This window comes from Ambystoma mexicanum, chromosome 4q (assembly GCF_040938575.1).
Source record: "Ambystoma mexicanum isolate Mex_15411 chromosome 4q, UKY_AmexF1_1, whole genome shotgun sequence".
Classification (NCBI taxonomy): domain Eukaryota; kingdom Metazoa; phylum Chordata; class Amphibia; order Caudata; family Ambystomatidae; genus Ambystoma; species Ambystoma mexicanum.
In genome coordinates, this window is record NC_090928.1 from 577,326,555 (window position 1) to 577,344,480 (window position 17,926).

Consider the following 17,926-nt stretch of genomic DNA (forward strand, 5'->3'; position numbering starts at 1 on the left):
GTCTAAAATGTTTGACTTTCCAAGAATATTCTGAATTGAGGGGTCACCACTGCTTCCAATACTTTCTTAAGAAAGGGCTATAGTGAGATAGGCCGATCATTTGCCAAAATCGAGGTGTGCAATGCCAGCTTTTTCAATAATGGTAAAACCAAACTTCTTTAGGTTTAGAGGGGACTTGGCCCATTTCAAGGATGAGTTAAATTGCATTGGCCAATGTGTTGAAAACATCTATTGCCGCTGCTTTTACTAGTTTCAGCGGGATGGGATCAAGGAGGGACACTGATTTGAGCCTTGCTACTATCTTAATCAATTCCTTCCTGTTCGTTAAAGTGAAATCAGAGAAGCGCACCTCTACCTTTTCTTCTGATGCTAACGTTGGGTTGCCACTTTCGGCACTCGCACTATTTCCATCTATGGGGTTCCCCTTCACTGCAATTACACTCCTGATCTCCTCAATTTTACTAGAAAAAAAGTTGAAAGATCATCACACAGAAGTTGTGAGATGGCCATCTGTGTGTTGCTATCGGGTTTCGTCAATATATTTACAATCTCAAATAGATTTTTTTGGAGCATTCACTGCAGCTCGAATTGAGTCCTTGAAATACATAGATTTGGCCATTTTCAAAGCCTTGTGGTAGACCGAGCTTTTCTGTCTATATACTTCACAGAGACAGAAATTACCTTGGTAACTTAATATTTCAATCCGTTGATTGCATTTGTACGTGATTAATTATTGTATATTTATGATGTATTACTGTTCTGTATTCTCTTTGTCAGACGGCTTTTATGTCGCAACTCAGCAAATTAAAGCTACATGTCTATGGGATTATTTTTGCTTGATAAATAATAAAACAACTTGCTTCTGAACACAAATATGTTCCACCTTGGATGGCCATGTTAATTTCATCCAGTATCTTTTGCGGACGAGTAAACATATATAAAAGAGAGTTAAATAGTTGAAGTCTGTACACTCAGTAATATTGTGCAAGCATGAAGTGGTTGCTCAAGTCTACAATGGCATCACAATAGGTTATAGACCATAGCTATTATAAGCCTTGTTCACATTGCCACAAATCTAAAGTGAACTGAAACTGGAATCGGCAATATTGCACACTCTGCTGTTGTGCTCCCATCATTTCTGGGATAACTTTTATGATGTGCTTAATTGTAGCATATATGATGCCATGTTTAACACCACTAGTATAGGCAGAGTTTTGAGGCAGTGTTGCATTTGAGTTTTGCTTTTCCTAGACCAAATTAAAGGGTACAGTCAACCACTGTGCGTTTGCCTCATGTACATAGTTCACCTGCATGCATAAAGGATATAAATGGGGAGTACATTGACCCATTGTACTTCTGCTGTGAATTTGAGCCACAATATAGACTTACAGCTCATGTGGGAGCGCACATTTGGATATTATTAAGGATGTCACATTACTAGGACCATATGTATTGTGTTGAGCTAAAGCTGCCTAAAGCCATGGGTAGCAATGCATGTTTACCCACAGCAGGAACAATATATTTGTTTTAAATAGGAATACAATAACTGCAAAACAAAGTCAAACCTGGAACTGCATGTGTATTTGAGGGACTCTTGGTTACGGATTTTTCTGGAATAACTCCTGTTGAAAGAAAGAAAAACAAGCTAAACATACAATTTGCTTTTGTTAGACTGCTGAAAACATCACATTAAGTGAATCTGAATGATTCTCAAAATCCATGAAATATCATAATTGACAGTTTATTAAATACCGATAAATGTCACTGAGCAACAGAGTGATGCATTCAAATTACATTTAGCAAGTCCACAGCTTTCAAATATATGCACTCACTATTTATTAGTTGATAATGTACCATAGTAAATACAATGAACCCGCGGCAATCTACGTATGGTTCTGTTCAGTACCTTTGTGCCATGTTTTAAAATATCTTGTTTAAGTGGTACACTTTAAGGAACCCTGAGACTAAGCATTCATTGCACATCAAACAGAGGGGGTCTGTACAAAACCAAAATGCTAAACACAAAGGTTCACATCTAAATTTTTTAAATGTTCCGAGATTGTCATGTATGTACTTTGAGATATAGGTTTTAGACAATGATGCTCTTGCATTCCCTATCTAGTCTCTGGTATCTACGTTTGTCAAAAGTGGTCGTTGAAAAGTTCTTTTTGGCATATAGATTGAGACTTCCTTAATAAAATATGGCATTATATCTATGTACTAATAACGGGCATGTAAATACCCTTCCTTGATGGCAATGGCAAGTGTGCCTCAGTCAGAATATAGGAAAAGACACCCAGCAATGGGAACTTCTCAATGAGTATTATTCTGCTGGTCTGCGGAAGCCATGTTTAGTATCACTCTGCTTAGATTATGCAAAGGGTGCAGAAATAGTGGGCTTGCTGTTTGAACGGGAGAGAATATCTCCGCCATTACGGGGGTCAATGTGATCATTTAAACAGTGGCTCACTGCCTCACTTGTGGTTATCTGAAGCAGCGGGGTGACTGACTGCCTTCAATAGTTTTATGCGCTTCTGTGTCTGTCTAAAGGTTAGGCAGAGGGGTGGGACTACAGGAGATCCCTCCATATAACATCTCTAGGTAGCTCATCACAGGGCTGGTCAGCATCCCTGCCCCTCAGAGTCCCGCTAATTTCTGCAGATGGCCCTTCTATCAGGTAACACAACCAATCTACACAGAGGTGAGTAAACCTTAACTCACACTACACCACTGCTTCTCAAACTGTAATTTAAGTTTATGCAATAGGATGAGGACAGAGTTGGGAGGCAAAGGGGAGGGGTTTTGGAGACCCTGGGGCCAGAACCTGCTTCCCACTCTGTACTGCTGGCACTGGAGATGGAATATAGGAGATCCCCTCTCAGGACCTCCACCTCATCTGTAGTCTCACCATTTCTCCAAGAACCCCATTATGGTCTGTCAATGATATGCAAGCAGAAAGGGAATGCCAGTAGGACCTTGGGGCCCGGCCCACACGTTTTTAGAGGTCTCTGCGAGTCAAACGCCCAAATCTTGAATTCGGGAGACTCTGCAAGTCGGTCCCTCCAAGACTGCAGGGAACTGGAGGTCTTTCAGAAAAGTTCATATTATATATCAAGAAAATAACTGAGGTGAAGGGTACCTCTGTGCGTCATCCTACAGTTGGGCCACAATTTAGAAGGCACAACTAGACGCCCAAGGGGGTGGGCAGCCTTTTCATGCCGCTGGTGCTAATAGTCAAGAGGCAGCCTGCAGCACTGTACTAGACAATCCAAAAGCCTGCTTCTAATTAGTATATGGATGTGGCAGTTCTTCCAATCATGAGCCCAATTAAAGGTATGCAGAGTATAAAAGGGGGGGGGGGGCAGTGGGATCTGTGGGAGATAGGACACTGCTGGAGAGCAGCGAGAGAGGCGAGCACAGACAAAGGAGGCAGATGTTGAAGTTGAGCAAAGGAGAGAAAGAGGAGGAGAGGTGTAAGAGTTGATGAGAGGTCTAAGGTGAAGGGGAAGAGAGGAAAAAGATGTAACATAACTGTAGAAAAACAATGAGGCGGCGGACCATATAAAGAAATGCAGAGGAGATGAATCATCTAGGAATAGAGAAAGAAGAGGTGGAGGGAAAAGAACAACCAAGGGAAGACCAAGAAGGTGTGGGAGGAGAAGGAAGATAGAGAAAGGAAAGGGGGCAAAAGAGGAACATACAGAAGGAAGGGAGAGAAACATCTATATAGAAAGGAGGAGGAGAGATGTTGGTGCCGCAAGAGAAAAGAGGCAAAGGAATGAGTGCAGAGAGGGGGAGATTGAGAGGAGGCAGACAATCAGTGAAAGGAGGAAAGGAACATCAGGAAGATGAAGGGAGCAAGCCCCAGGTGGGAAGGATAAGCAGTTGAGCTCTTTAGACTTAGGCCAGGAAGGCTTCCTAACAAGTGGAGAGAGGGAAGATCCGGACCCAAAGCTATGCCCGGAATAAGGAAACAGTGGAGGTAATACCAGCTTCAGAAGTTAAGAGGGTGTGTCTATGTGACCAAAGTGGAGGGGGAAAGGTAAGTAACTGGGGTCCATCTCTTCTTTGACACTTGACCCCATCTGACAACCCAAGGGCACCAGGCGGTGGTACCCAGCTGCAGAGTCTCACAGGACTAAGGCAAGACACTAAGAATGAAAATAACAGATGACATTACTATCCTATGCAGCGGCCAGGAAAGTGAACAGAAGTGATTGGGACACTATAAAAACCCAGAGACTAGTAATTGGTTGATCCACACAGGAGGAGGCATTAAATAAGGGAGACTGAGTAGGACGGAGGACAATGGTCTTAAAGCAATTTAAAGATGCAGCACACTTGGTGCTCGCGGTCTTTCATTACATTGAAATCGTAAAGAGAGAAAGAGAAAAACCGCCTCACAGGAGAATTCCTAAGGGCCCGAAGAAACTGTCAGACAATGGATCACTGTGACAAAGAATGTACATTATTAGCATCTAGATTCCTGGCAAGAGGGTACACGGAGAAATGTGTGAAGAAAGCTCTAGGTAAAAGTCTAGCAATAACTCATGAAGAAACTCTCACGCCAAAGATCAAAAGTACAGAACTACCTACCATTGGCTTCATTACTAAATACAGTAAAGATCACAAAATGCTTTACAAAATCCTAGCCCAACACTTGTATCTTCTTAAGTTGGACGAGCACATTGCCAAAAATGTAGATGAAAAACCAAGGATTGTTTTTAAGAAGGCACACACTCTCAAAAATAAACCGAGTCCTTCGAACCTTCCAGATCTACACAGGGAGGCACCTTTGACCTGGTTACAAGCACAAACTAATGGATTCAGGAAGTGTGGATCATGCACAATGTGCAAATATGCACACAAAAAAACGGACTCGTTCACTGGCACTAATAACAGAACGTTGAAGATCTCGCCACCCATTAACTGTAGGTCAAAATACGTGGTCTATGGGATCATATGTGTATGTAACCGGATCTACATCGGCAGCACTATCAGGGAACTAAGGTTTCGGATTAGAGAACACTTGGCCGAAATTGGGAGCCAAGACCCAAGGTTACCATAAGCCACCCATTGGCAAGAGCAACACCAAATGGACAACAAGGCAAACATCGAGTTTATTGGTCTCCAGAAAGTCTCCTTGGGAAAAAGAGGTGGCAATAAGGACCAAAAGTTGAGACAAGCGGAAGCGAGAACAATATGCAAACTTAATTCCACAGTTCTCGGCCTAAACACAGACAATGAAATGGTCTCTTTCCTCTAAAAGGGACCAGATTTAATCATTCTGATTACTCAAAATATCACCAAATATGTAATAACTCCTAGATTGGCTAAGTTTGAGGAATTGATACCATACTAATATATCACCCTGACATTACTTCATCATGCTTGCAATCTTTTTAGATAATTGTTTAAGATTTAGGATATAACCTCTGTATACACTTATGTCACCAAAGAATATGCTTAAGACTATTGGCCTGATAGCACTAATGGCAACTAACTATATCAAGGGGCATTTCTGCATCCAAACATGCTCCAGACTGCGATTATGCTTGCAACCGTTTGATAATTGATTAAGATATAGGAGACAACCCCTATAAACATTTTGGCACATAATAATATGCTCAAGACTAGTGGTCTGGAGCAGTAATAGGCAAGGAATCCTACCAGATGATGTTAATACGCAGCATCAGCCCCAAATGCTGCGTATATTTTGAGATAATTTTACCTAAATGCACATAATTCACTTTTTCTTGCAGTAGGCAGCCATCACCCAAGCATCTACCACAGATTGTTTTTGAACAAGGAATTAAATTCGACTTACTATAATAAGCATATCGTTTTTATAAACAATTAAATGATCGGTGGAATTTGAGATGATTTGAATCTAAACAATTAGTACTTTCTAACAAGCACCTAAACGACCTAGTTCTTTAAATGGACTAGGTCGAGTAAACATGAAGCATATAACTTCTTCCATTTAGTAATGGCCGCCGCTTTTGACACTGTAACAACAATGGCCCCAAAATGAGAACGGACTACTCTTGGAGTACGTCGTCATGGCAACTCACTCTTAGTTAAACAACGAAGGGGATGCCTTCAGACGCCCCCTTCGGACACTCGGCACGCGATTATATGCGATTCATGCAGTTTCAGGTGAGAGAAAGTCTCAGAAGTGCAGCGGTTTTTCTCTTTCTCTCTTTACGATTTCAATGTAATGAAAGACCGCGAGCACCGAGTGTGCTGCATCTTTAAACTGCACGCTGGCTCAAGTCTGGCGGAATACTAAGATTTAATCTACATAACTGAAATAATATTGTGATCACACGACTATTAAATTGGAAATACAGGATTCTTAAAAAGCCACTGGCAACATCTACTAATCTTTACGGAAACCTAATTATGTATCCTAACTTGGAACTAGGAAACTGGATTAAGATGCGCATTACCTTGGATGGAACTTGCCTATTACATTAGACTCACAATGCCGAGCGGCATCTGCAGAATGCTTTAGTTAATTATAATTTATGTCTTTTTTTTTAAGGGATCTAACCCGTTAATGGAAGCGGATATTCTCTGCAAAAGCTAAAATAATAGGGGCAGTTCAAAGAATAAGAGGTAACACAACTATTACTTACCATACACTGTAAGAAGGTATTATGAGATTATGGATAAAGCATTAACTAACTGAGCCTTTTATGCCCTTCTCTTGACCCTTGCTGTCCCTCCCAATCACCTACCTATTTTTGTCTGTCGTCTTAATTTACATTATTGTTTTGCTTTTTGATTTATCATCCATATGAATTGGATATTTGACTTGTTTCTTTGTTCTATGTCCATTCTTTTGCTAATGAACAATATGTGATCTAACAATGTCTTTTTGTTATTTTTGGCACTTAATTACTGTATATTCACCATAACAAGCCCTGATTTGAGAAAGGTCTATTAAGGGACCGAAACACGTGTCATCACAAAGAGCACCTCAACACATGAAATATTATTTTCTTAAAACTGGATGCAGTCTCATTCTCAGTCTTTTTTCCTTTTCTTGAATACTTTTTGAGTGGTTTTTTTCTTGGCTTTACCACTTACTGTTTGAGACGCGACTTTACAGAAAAACCTTGGAAAGCAAATATTTGTCTATTTTGACAATATATTATAGAATTGAAGTGAAACTAAAATGTCGCCATGTTAGACCTGACCGACCTAGCTAAGAATTCTTAAACTTCAAGTTTGAAACTATGCCAAGCGGTTTTGTCACAACATAACTTAGCCATATACTAGTGGGAAGCACTACACTATTTTACATTTGACTATCACAGGAGTCTGTAAGCTGTTCTCTCATGATGTTTTGGACTACCTCACCCATGATCACTTACCATTAAGTTTTCTGGTGAGCACTGATGGGAATTGTAGTCTAAAACACCTGGCAAGCTAAAGTTTGCAGAGCCGTGTACTATGCCTTCAATATGGTCATACTTCTACTAAAGTTCAAAACAATGAAACCATGCCACTATCACTACCTTATAAGGATTCAATTTACATTTCATTCTAGGGCTCATCACGTCCATTTGCTACACTTTTCTGTCCCACGTCAAGATGGACCATCTATTTAAAAATTGATCTTCATGGGACCTATCACTGTGAATGTTTCCAAAACATGTTCACCATTTGGTGTGTGTGTATATAATGACATTATCCATGCATCTATTACTTTTTGCATTGCTCACTAGTTGTAGCTCACAGATACCTCTTCGTTAACCATTCAGCAGGATACCTTCAAGTTACAAATCTTGCGAGACTAAGTAAAGTGATAACTCTCCTTTCAAAATAATGAATTAGAGTGATTTTGAATCCCCCCACAGATGTGTTATGGAACTGATTGCTACATGTCATGTGTATAGGTAAGCATGAACACATTTAAAAAATGCTTAGTGTACTAATTGGTGACTGGGCTATAGTTCTCCTCTTTTTAATTTAGATAATCCAAAAGTTGACAACAGATGAAATTCTGCTTTCAATTACGGTGCAGAAAAAGGCTTTGCATAAAAATGATGAGTCCTTCTGTCAAAACTAGTCAACATTACGTTCACACAATAAATGCAACTTTCTACTTTGATTTTCTTAAGGTATGATACACATTTGCATTTAATTTGAGTTATGTTATTGAAGTCTTTCTTTATAAATGCATCAGATAGATGTTTTACTAGATTCAATTTGTAGGAATTTTCCATGCTAATAATGCAATAATGTGCAACTCTATTCTTAATACATTTCTTTACAATTAGTGTGTCCACAGACTGCTTGAGTATTGCACATTTTTTATATAACAATTGAATCATTGATTAACTGTTTGCTATGATATGTATTTGTTATAGGTTTTTATCTTGTACCTATTGATGTTTGGTATGAGTGGAATGATGGATGATGAATGTATGTGGATGAATGCTTGAATGATTTAATAGTATGAATTTTATGGAACTAATGTGATTTTAAAATCTTTTCCTGCTATGTAAAATTATTGCCCGAGTGCAAATTAAATTGTGATTTGACTCACATAAAGAAAAAAATGTATCAGGTATAATAAAACCCTTGATACTGTACTTTCAAATTGTACCCTCTGAATTTTCTTTCCGAGATGAACCCAGACTGCTTGAGTGCATGGTACACTAATAATTATGTCATATATATTGAAAATAATCCTAATGGGGCATTTCACAAAGGTTTGCCGACTTGAATGCGGCTGCAAATGCAAAGCAGCTGGAAAAATGTACTCCAACTCATCAAAGTGTTTCACCGCATTGGCTTACAACCAAAGGTGAGAGGGGGAGCCCTGCAAAGACCCCACAAATCTTAAGCACCCCATATGCAATATGGCCTCACCCCAACCCACCATTTGAATTTTGGCTGCAACAATCATTCATAACAAACGGTTAAACAATTTGATGAGTATTTTCAGTGAACATATATTAAGCAAAAACCACAGTTTGACTACATCAGTGGTACAGTGGGCTCTTAGAAGCAACACCGGCAAGAAGCTCAAGAGTGTAGCCAGACCGGTGGCCTACCTACCTACGCTTACTGCTAATCTCTCCCACACTGCAGCTGTTGCTAACATTGTCTTGGTGCACTTAAAGCCAGGGCACAAACTGTTGATGAGAGTATATTGTGCAGGGCCTAGGAGAGATGATGGTGCTGTCCTACCATCTAATGATCAACTGCTATATAATGCTACTGGTACATACGACGAGACAACACTGCAATCCATGCAAGTTTAGTTGACTGGGATGATGATAGTGGGCACAAATATTGTTGATGTCCTTAGATAGATAGAGGAGCATGCCATCATCACAGCAGCAATCCAGGCAATGGGGGAATGCCAAATAGTCCAGGACTACCTTGCATAGGAGCAAGTTGGGCAGTGATTCATGTGACTGAGGCCATCAAGAAGATTGCTGTAACCATGGAAAAAGCAGCACCCTTCAAGGATACAGTGTCAGTGGGATGAAAAATATGAGCAGACAGGAGAGCGGCAACAGGCAGGTTGTGAGTGCAAAGCCATAAATTAACTGAATGCATAAAATCAGGTGCAAATCTGGAGGGTGGGTGAATTTGTTAGCAAAACCAATAGGACCTTTTCAGTTACAACTTGCATACTTCCTACCCTGTAGATTCATCAATGTTAGGTGGTCCAAGAGTGTAGACGTGGTTGGCAAGGGCAGCAGAACTCTCTATCATGTAAGAGGCTGGTTAGAAAAACAGAAATAAATGCATTGTGCTCCCTGAGGATGTGGTGGGTTGGAGACATTAGGGGGTTACAGAAAAGATGGGGTACTCAGGTGTTCATGGAGGGAAAATCCAGGTTGGAAAGATGGATGCGTAGGTAAGGCCCCAAAAAAATCCATACTCTAAAATTAACTCAATAAGCCAATAAAAAGTGCTCGGGAGCAAGAAAAATGAAAGTTTATTACACGCAACCACAGCGGGGAAGAATCCACAAGTAGTTCAACAATACATGGTGGTTCATATAGTAAGAAGTGGACTGAAATTTGAAGCATTGTTTCATAGTACATGTAAATTCATACTTGCTAACTGGTCTGCTTTGGTTGCTCTAAAGGTGATACTATAAAATACCTAGCCCTATTGGTCTATCCTATCCCTCATGACCATTCTAATGACTACCTCATGGTAATGATCTCCTGGTGGGTTCATCTAGTTTCTCGTGAATTTTATTGGACGGTCAACGCGTTAAAATGTTTCATATACACTTTGACATTTAAACAGTGTGGCAACAAAAATAATACTTCACATCCTTTCCGATGAGAGCTAAAGGTTGGCACCATCTTACTGTTGTCACCCATGTGGCTGATCAACCGGAAGTATGATATTGCGACTTCTTATTGGAAATGTAACTTTTTCTGCTTCCTTTCTAATGACTAGTCTGGATGACCTCATGTGGTGTGCTCCTTGGCCTCCTGCTCTGAGACCATGCGCACCTCTAAATGGGGTATATTCTGAATGTGTAAAAGTGTATGGCCTTGTTACTTGATGTGTTTCTATAATTCACGGATGTGTCATAAATCGATCTAGAACCTTTATTACATTCTTTATGATGAGCAAAGGCCTTTTGGGTTCTCTTGGTTGTACATATAGAACTCTTCCTGGACTGGGGGCTTACGTTACGTCTTCACTCCTAGGTGGATGTTTTCCTACAAGGGGCAATGTGCACCTGTCTGAATGACTTTGACCTGTGCATGTCTCTGCACATCGCCTCGTTCCCACCAAGCTGTGGCCCTGTATTTGTTAATTTCCAAGAACATGGACAGTAACTTTATTTGTTATACCTTTCATTTGTTAGATGTGTGGGACCTTGCAGCGCTGTTCTATTCGTAACCAATCCCTGCACAGCATTTTACAGCTTCCCCTCACAGGGTCTGCTTATGGTGGTGACATCTGATTAAGTCATGCTTCCTTGTTCGCTGCCTGGGAAGGAATCTCAGCTCGTACTGCTGACCAATCGCAGCGTGACTTTACACTGTGTTCAATGTTGCTAGCCTTGTCGGCGCATTTCTTGTGTGTGATCTGAAACCGAATACATTTTTATATGTGGACTAATCCATGAGGTTTTGAGGCCTACCGAAATCTAGATGGCGTACAAACCACCTGTATTTGAGGCCTCTGCGACGTCCCTTCAGTGCATGGCATTTCCAGCTGCACCTTAAATTCAAGGATTGTGACTGACTTTTCTGTCGCTTGGGGTGCCCATGTTAACATTGCAATCCAACATTACGACGTTCAGTGCAACCCACCTATTTTTTGTAACAGGTTGCAGCTCCACTCATTGCCCACTGCTTACTTTCTATATTTATTGTACATTTTGGCTGCAGCTACATGTTTTTACCTTAACCGAAGTGTCAGTAGTGTGAATTATTTATTGTGTTTCTGCAACTAAGCAGAGTCAAACTCTGCATTTGATTTGTATACTGACTCACTTACCTCCACTTTGCAGGAACTAAGTGTCTGCCATATGCCCACACTGCATTTTAATTTTCAGCATTGCTCCAGGCCTGTGTTTTGGTAGTTCTTACTTGAGAATCAAAGAGTTATACTTTTTATTTCTTCTGTGTCACAGTACAAATGTTTCCTTATGGTACCAAAATGCCCAATCTTCCCCCTCATTTTCTTCCAACTCCAGGTGAACTTCCTATCCCATGGCAAACCTTCAAAGAAGACTTTATGGACTATGTCACGGCAATACATGGCCCAAACCCCAAAATTGAGAGGCGCAGCGCTAAGCCCTACTCATGCACTGCTTGGGTTATGAAGGTAGAAGGATATTAAAAAGACTTCCTGATCCCCAACCGCACATTCATGCTTCTGGCGAGGGTGACTTGCCCAATGCTTATGAATGTATACTTAACAAGATGGACAAACCTTATGAAAAAAAAAGTTAGTATAATTCTACAACAATATAGATTAATCTACTGAAGCCTTCATCACTTCCCTTGGAGAGTTAGCCAATACATGCAACTTTGGTTCTACTTATAATGAATGTCTTCATGACCAATTCGTGCTAAAGGTCAAAGAAATCAAAATAAGAGGAAATATGGGCTAAAGGCGATCCTTCTCTAGAAGAAGTTGTAGATATTGCCAAATGTGTTGAACGTATGCTGTCCTGTGTTAAACAATTGGAAACCAAAGAGAATAGCGATACCATGTGTGCCACATCCTCACAAGATGTAAAAAAACAGTAAAAAAAAAGAAAATAGTTATAAAATATGATGACAAAAACATCTTCAAAGCACCCCCTGTTTCCTTCCACCTCAAAAGGGTGTTTCAGATGTGGTAGTTCCTCCCATTTGGCAAACAATCCCTCATGTTCAGCCATTAATGCACAATGTAGCAAGTGTGGGAGGAAAGGTCCCTTGGTATTGTTTGGTATGGTATTGTTTATTTATATAGCGCCTATACACAGGCAAGTGTTTCAAAGCATTCAAGGAAGGTGGGAACATGGGGGAAAAAACAACAGTCGCTTAGAGCCCTTGAAATTCTGAGACGAATAGTAGTCTGCACAGGCAGAGTAAGTGCGTAAAAATTATATTTAACAGTGTGGGATACAACAAATTGGCCTGACACGATTCTGCAGTTTTAACAGTGCAATTAAGGGGTGAAGACAAGGGAGAACAGACAGACTATCTTCAGGCACAGTGCGTACGGATCAAGCAAGTGCACAGAGGGTCACGGGGAGGGATCAAGTGCAACCGGTCGATTGAGATTGGGGTAAGTGCAGAGTGAGCCACTCTCTCGAGATAATTTCTCAGTGCATTGAGTGTGGGTGGGGTGTAGGGCCCTGAGTCAAGTGCGAGGGAGGACGGGGGGGTCGGGTGCCGGAGACCAGTGAGACTCTGAGGCACACCTGGTGGCCAGTTAACATTCTGTAAGGAAGAGGAGGGAAAGGGGGAAAGAACAGAGAACTAGGTTAGAAGGGTAGAGGGAGAGGGAAGGAAGAGGAGCAGGGGAAGGTCTTCAGGTGTTTGTGGAAATTTAAGGAGATCCGGCTCAAGACGGAGGGTGGCAGGGAGGCTACTCCAGAGGGAGGCACCTGCTGAGGATAAGGATCTCCCTCCAAAACTCTGCTTGAAGAACCAGCTCACTCGCAGAAGGTTGGAGGTGGATGAGCGGAGGGCTTGTGAGGCCCAGTATTTAGGTAGGCAGTGTTGCAGGTAGGTCCCAGGCCCCAGAAAGCCTTGTGAACAATTCTAAGGGTCTTGAATTTGATCTTTGCAGCCACAGGGAGCCAGTGCAGGGATTTCAGCGGCATAGAGATGCAGTCCCTGGGCTTGAGGCCAAGGATGAGTCTTGCGGTTCTGCTCTTGATGCGTTAAAGAGGGCGCATGGCAGAAGAAGGGAGGTTGAGGTAGAGGCAGTTGCAATAGTCCAGCCTGGAGAGAACCAGGGCTCCGGAGACAGTGAGCCTCTGGGGGAAAGTGAGAAAAGGTAGAGTACCTCTGAGGGCGTGTAGCTGACAGACTTTTTAGTGATGTCTGAAATGTGAGAGGAGAAGGAGAGAGTGAAGTCAAAGGTGACCCCAAGGTTTCTTGCTCCGCAGGTGGGAGCGGGCGCAGGGCAAAGGGATGCCGGCCAGAGTGAAAGTGGGAGCAGAGGTCCCAATGTGAACAATCTCAGTCTTAGAGGCGTTGAAGGAGAGGCCGTTTGCAGCACACCATGACTGAATAGCGGACAGACAGTCCGATATGAGCGAGGAGGAGGAGGTGGCTTCACAAAGTGCTGTAAAGAAAGTAGTGAAAGAAATCAGTGTCAACACTGAGAATGATACTTCAGAAGAACATTCCTCTGAAGAAGAATCCTCTGGCATTAGTTGTCCTGTCTGTAATCTTGATGTCCTGAGTAAAAATGATGGCAAGCCTCACTTACTAGTCTGCATCAATGACACTCCTATTAAAATGCTCATTGATTCAGGCTCAGGTTAAACAATCATTAACAAGAGAGACCTGGCAGTCCACATTTTCTAAAATTAGTTTAAAACCTTCACATGTCAACGCCATTGCTTATGGATGTTCACAAATGGTAATGCTGGGCTGGTTTCTAGCCACCATAAAATGCAAAGTTAAAATGACAAAAAAGAAGGTATACGTCTCTGACTAAGGTGGGGGCTTGTTAAGATGGCATCTGCAGCCAGATATGGGACTAACAATCAATCCCAAGGTTGCCGGTTGGGTTTCCAACATATCCTCCACCCCAGAGAATTATGTTACAAAAGTATTTAGGGAGGATCTTGGTTGCTTGAAAGGCCAATGTCACAAAATTAAATTAAACTAAGGCTCCATACCAGTAGCTGCTAAAGTAAAATGTGTTCCTTTCGCATTGAGAAAGGAGGACACCAAAAGGTTATCTAGACTAACAGAACAGGATATTATTGAACCTATAGAAGCCTCAGAGTGGTGTTCTCCTGTGGTAGTTGTAAGGAAACCCAACAGCAGTGCTTGCCTTTGTGTAGACCTTAGGTCCTTGAATAAATGTGTAGTGGTTGACCACTTTTCCCTTCCAAACAAAGGGGAATTAGTTAGCGTTACTGCGGTTGCCAAAGTGTTCTCTACCCTCGACCTAGCATCAGCATACCACTAGACTCAAGGAACCTCAACACCTTTATTACTCAAGATGGCACTTTCCGCTTTAAGAAAATGCTCTTTGGACTAATATCTGCAGCAGCCTTCTTTTAAAGAATGATATCCCAGGTGTATTTTATTATCAAGATGACATTGTTGTTAAGGGTACATTTATCAAAGATCATGATGAAAAATTGAACACAGCGTTTCTTAGATTGGGTGATGTAGGACTTACCCTGCAGAAATCTAAATGTTGTTTCAGGACCTCACACATTGACTACCTGGGGCACTGCTAATCTGACAAAGGTATTTCGATCAGAGAGGTCCTGGTTACTTCCATTATCCAATCCACACCACCCAAGAACAAGCAAGAAGTCAAGTCATGTTTAGGTCTGATTGAGTATTATCCAAGGTTTGTTAGGAATTTCTCTGACAAATGCAGAAACATTAGGAATGTATGCAAAAAAGACCAAAACTTTGACTGAAACAGTGAATATGAATCTGAGTTCAATGACACTGAAAAGGTCACTTATGTCATGACAGATGCCAGCGGCACTCGATTAGGGGTTGTACTGATGCAAATAGGCAGTCAAGGTGACAATTTTATAGCTTTTGCTTCTAGGGCCTTGAAGGAAGTAGAACAAAGATACTCTGTAATTGAAAAAGTAGCTCTATCTGTAGCATGGGCGGTGGGGAAATTCAGAACATTTCTATAGGGCAGAAAATGTGCCATAGTCACAGATCACAAACACCTGGTACCAGGGTTTATGCCCAAAGGGCTAGAAGGTGTTTCAAGACGCATTATGGATTGGGAAACGTCCATTCAGGGACGTGACTTCTCCATTAAGCATGTTGAAGGCAAAGACAATATCATAGCTAAATACCTGTCCATGTTTTTAATGAATACATGCAACAAGTAGAGGGTATAGGCATGGGTCCCATAATGCTGCATTGGATCCAACTATTGTACACTAACCCCCAAGCAAGAGTGAAAATGGGCGAGTCGATATCAGAGAAATGGACATTAGAGAGGGGCACCCGACAAGGATGCCCGCCATCCCCAATAATATTCGCTCTGGCATTAGAACCCCTGGCAGGGTACTTTAGACACTACATACAGGAGACGGGGATCAGAGTTCGCGGTAAAATGCATAACATATCATTATACACAGATGATGCACTGATATACATGAGTGACCCCAGGACCAATATTCCAATAACACTAGAGGTACTACATAATTTCAGGAAACTGTTGTGCTATAGTGTCAACAAGGAGAAATCCCTAGTGCTCCCCCTGGGGCCATGAGCGCACTGCCATTGGATCCGCACCCACAAGGAGACATCCGTTGGGAACCAGAATCTTTTCGTTATCTAGGAATCACTATTTTCCATAACTTAGAGAAAACATTCAAGTTCAACATGGGAAGAGCACTGGCGGGCATTGGAGAATGTGTACAATTTTGGAAAACCCTACCGACCTCCTTGATGGGGAAAATAGCCTTGTGTAAAATGGTGGTATTACCTAGGTTATTGTATTACTTTATTAATATCCGATACAAGATCAAGAAGATATTTTTCAAGATGCTAGACACCTATATCGGGGAATTGCTTTGGGGATCCAATAGACGGCGGTGGCATTAACTACTTTGAGGAGACCTCATGCGGAAGGGGGGCTTACATTGCCAGATTATGAGGGATACTACGCGGCAGCCCAGCTACAGACTGTCTCCAACTGGGCGAACACACCAGAAGGAGACTTCAAACGCCTAGTAGGGAATTTCCCTAAACAGAGGGAAAGGATAGACCTACTGTGGGACACAACGGTAATTAAAGGAAAGAGTGAAATCTATACACTACCTAGGGAGGTCTGGACTCAAATACTGAGGAATTCACGAGACTCACACCCGTATAGCCCGGACCTGCAGTTGGGTTTTGACCCAGGGATCAGAGGTAAACTGACTAATCTTGATTGGGCTAAACTATGGAGCGAAGGGAGCACAAAAATGGGGGATCTCTACAAGGGAGGGAAACTCTTACCATTCCAGGAATGGCGCCAACAATACGACATGCCTGAAGGGGCTTTTTTAAGTTACGCACAAATAGTTAAAAGAATAGCCGCCCTGTGGGTAGACACCCCAGTGGAACCAGAAAATAACCCCCTAATGCACCAGTTGCTAGGCATTACCAATAGCCGAGGTCTGATATCACACCTTTACCAACAGATCAGCGGAAGGAGGAAACTCCAAGAATTAGCAGTGAAAGCAAAATGGGAGATATGGAAAGGGATATACCGGACAAGCAGTGGGTTAAAATATGGGAACAGACCCGTAAGGTGTCAAGAAACACCAGGTTTAGACTCATCCAATATAATTTTATCCACAGAGTATACATGGCACCATCCAGACTTCGCACGATCAACCCACAGCAACCACACACCTGTCGAAGATTTAAGGGAGCCATGGCAGGTTTCTGGCATATGACCTGGGAATAACCAAAAGAAAATCACCCACTTGCACACCTAATGTAATAAGATGTTAATTGAGTCGTTATTTGGAGTTTAAATATGAAGTTTAAGTAATTCAAGGTGCGGGGAAGAAGAGGAACAACCCTGGCATATGGGCTGTATAATAAATTGCAAAAAGACAAGTTCCCAGTTAGGGAACTCCCATCTCCTGCACACTATCTAGGCTAGGAAAGCCAATAAATCTAGTAGTCATTCTTATACATTTCGGGGTTTGTTGGAAAAGTAATCGGCATGGTTTTCATATATGCCATACAATGTAGAAGAATTCATAGATATGTAGTAATAAGTCAGAATTCAATAACAAGTTATTCAGTCTTATGCATAACATTTATTGATCAATGAGGGGGTTGCCCAATTCGTTTCGAGATTAATTCTCTTCTTCAGGGGCTGATAAATATATTCAGACTTTGACTCTAGTTCAAAAACAGTTAAACATAAATCTTAATTACAAGTATTCTGTGCATTGTAATAACAGTCATAAGCAGTACAAATCAGAGAAAATGTCAAATCAAAACATTTCAAGTATCAAACTGGTCATTTTCTATATGAAAATAATAATATATGATGAAACAACTTGGAGTTTAGATGTTATCTTATTTTAGCAGATCATTACATGCTTAGGAAAAGCAAAACAAGGGACCAATAATCTATTACCCTATGGGGACATCATGACAAATAAATCTTGGGTCTCTACAAAGGGATAGCGGTTCTGTTAAAGGTTCCCTAATCTTAGTCAGAGAAAAGCGGCTGAGCTTAACCTAGAATTTTAATG

At 41.4% G+C, this 17,926-nt stretch overlaps 1 protein-coding gene across 2 annotated transcripts in view; it reads right to left on the minus strand.

The window, feature by feature from the left end:
* Nucleotides 1-17,926, minus strand: part of LRP11 (LDL receptor related protein 11) — a 558,518-nt gene that overhangs the window by 266,115 nt on the left and 274,477 nt on the right. For both annotated transcript variants that reach the window (XM_069608123.1, XM_069608122.1), the window contains exon 7: nucleotides 1,566-1,622. In XM_069608123.1, the coding sequence (XP_069464224.1) occupies nucleotides 1,566-1,622 (57 nt within the window). The remainder of the gene's footprint in view (nucleotides 1-1,565; nucleotides 1,623-17,926) is intronic.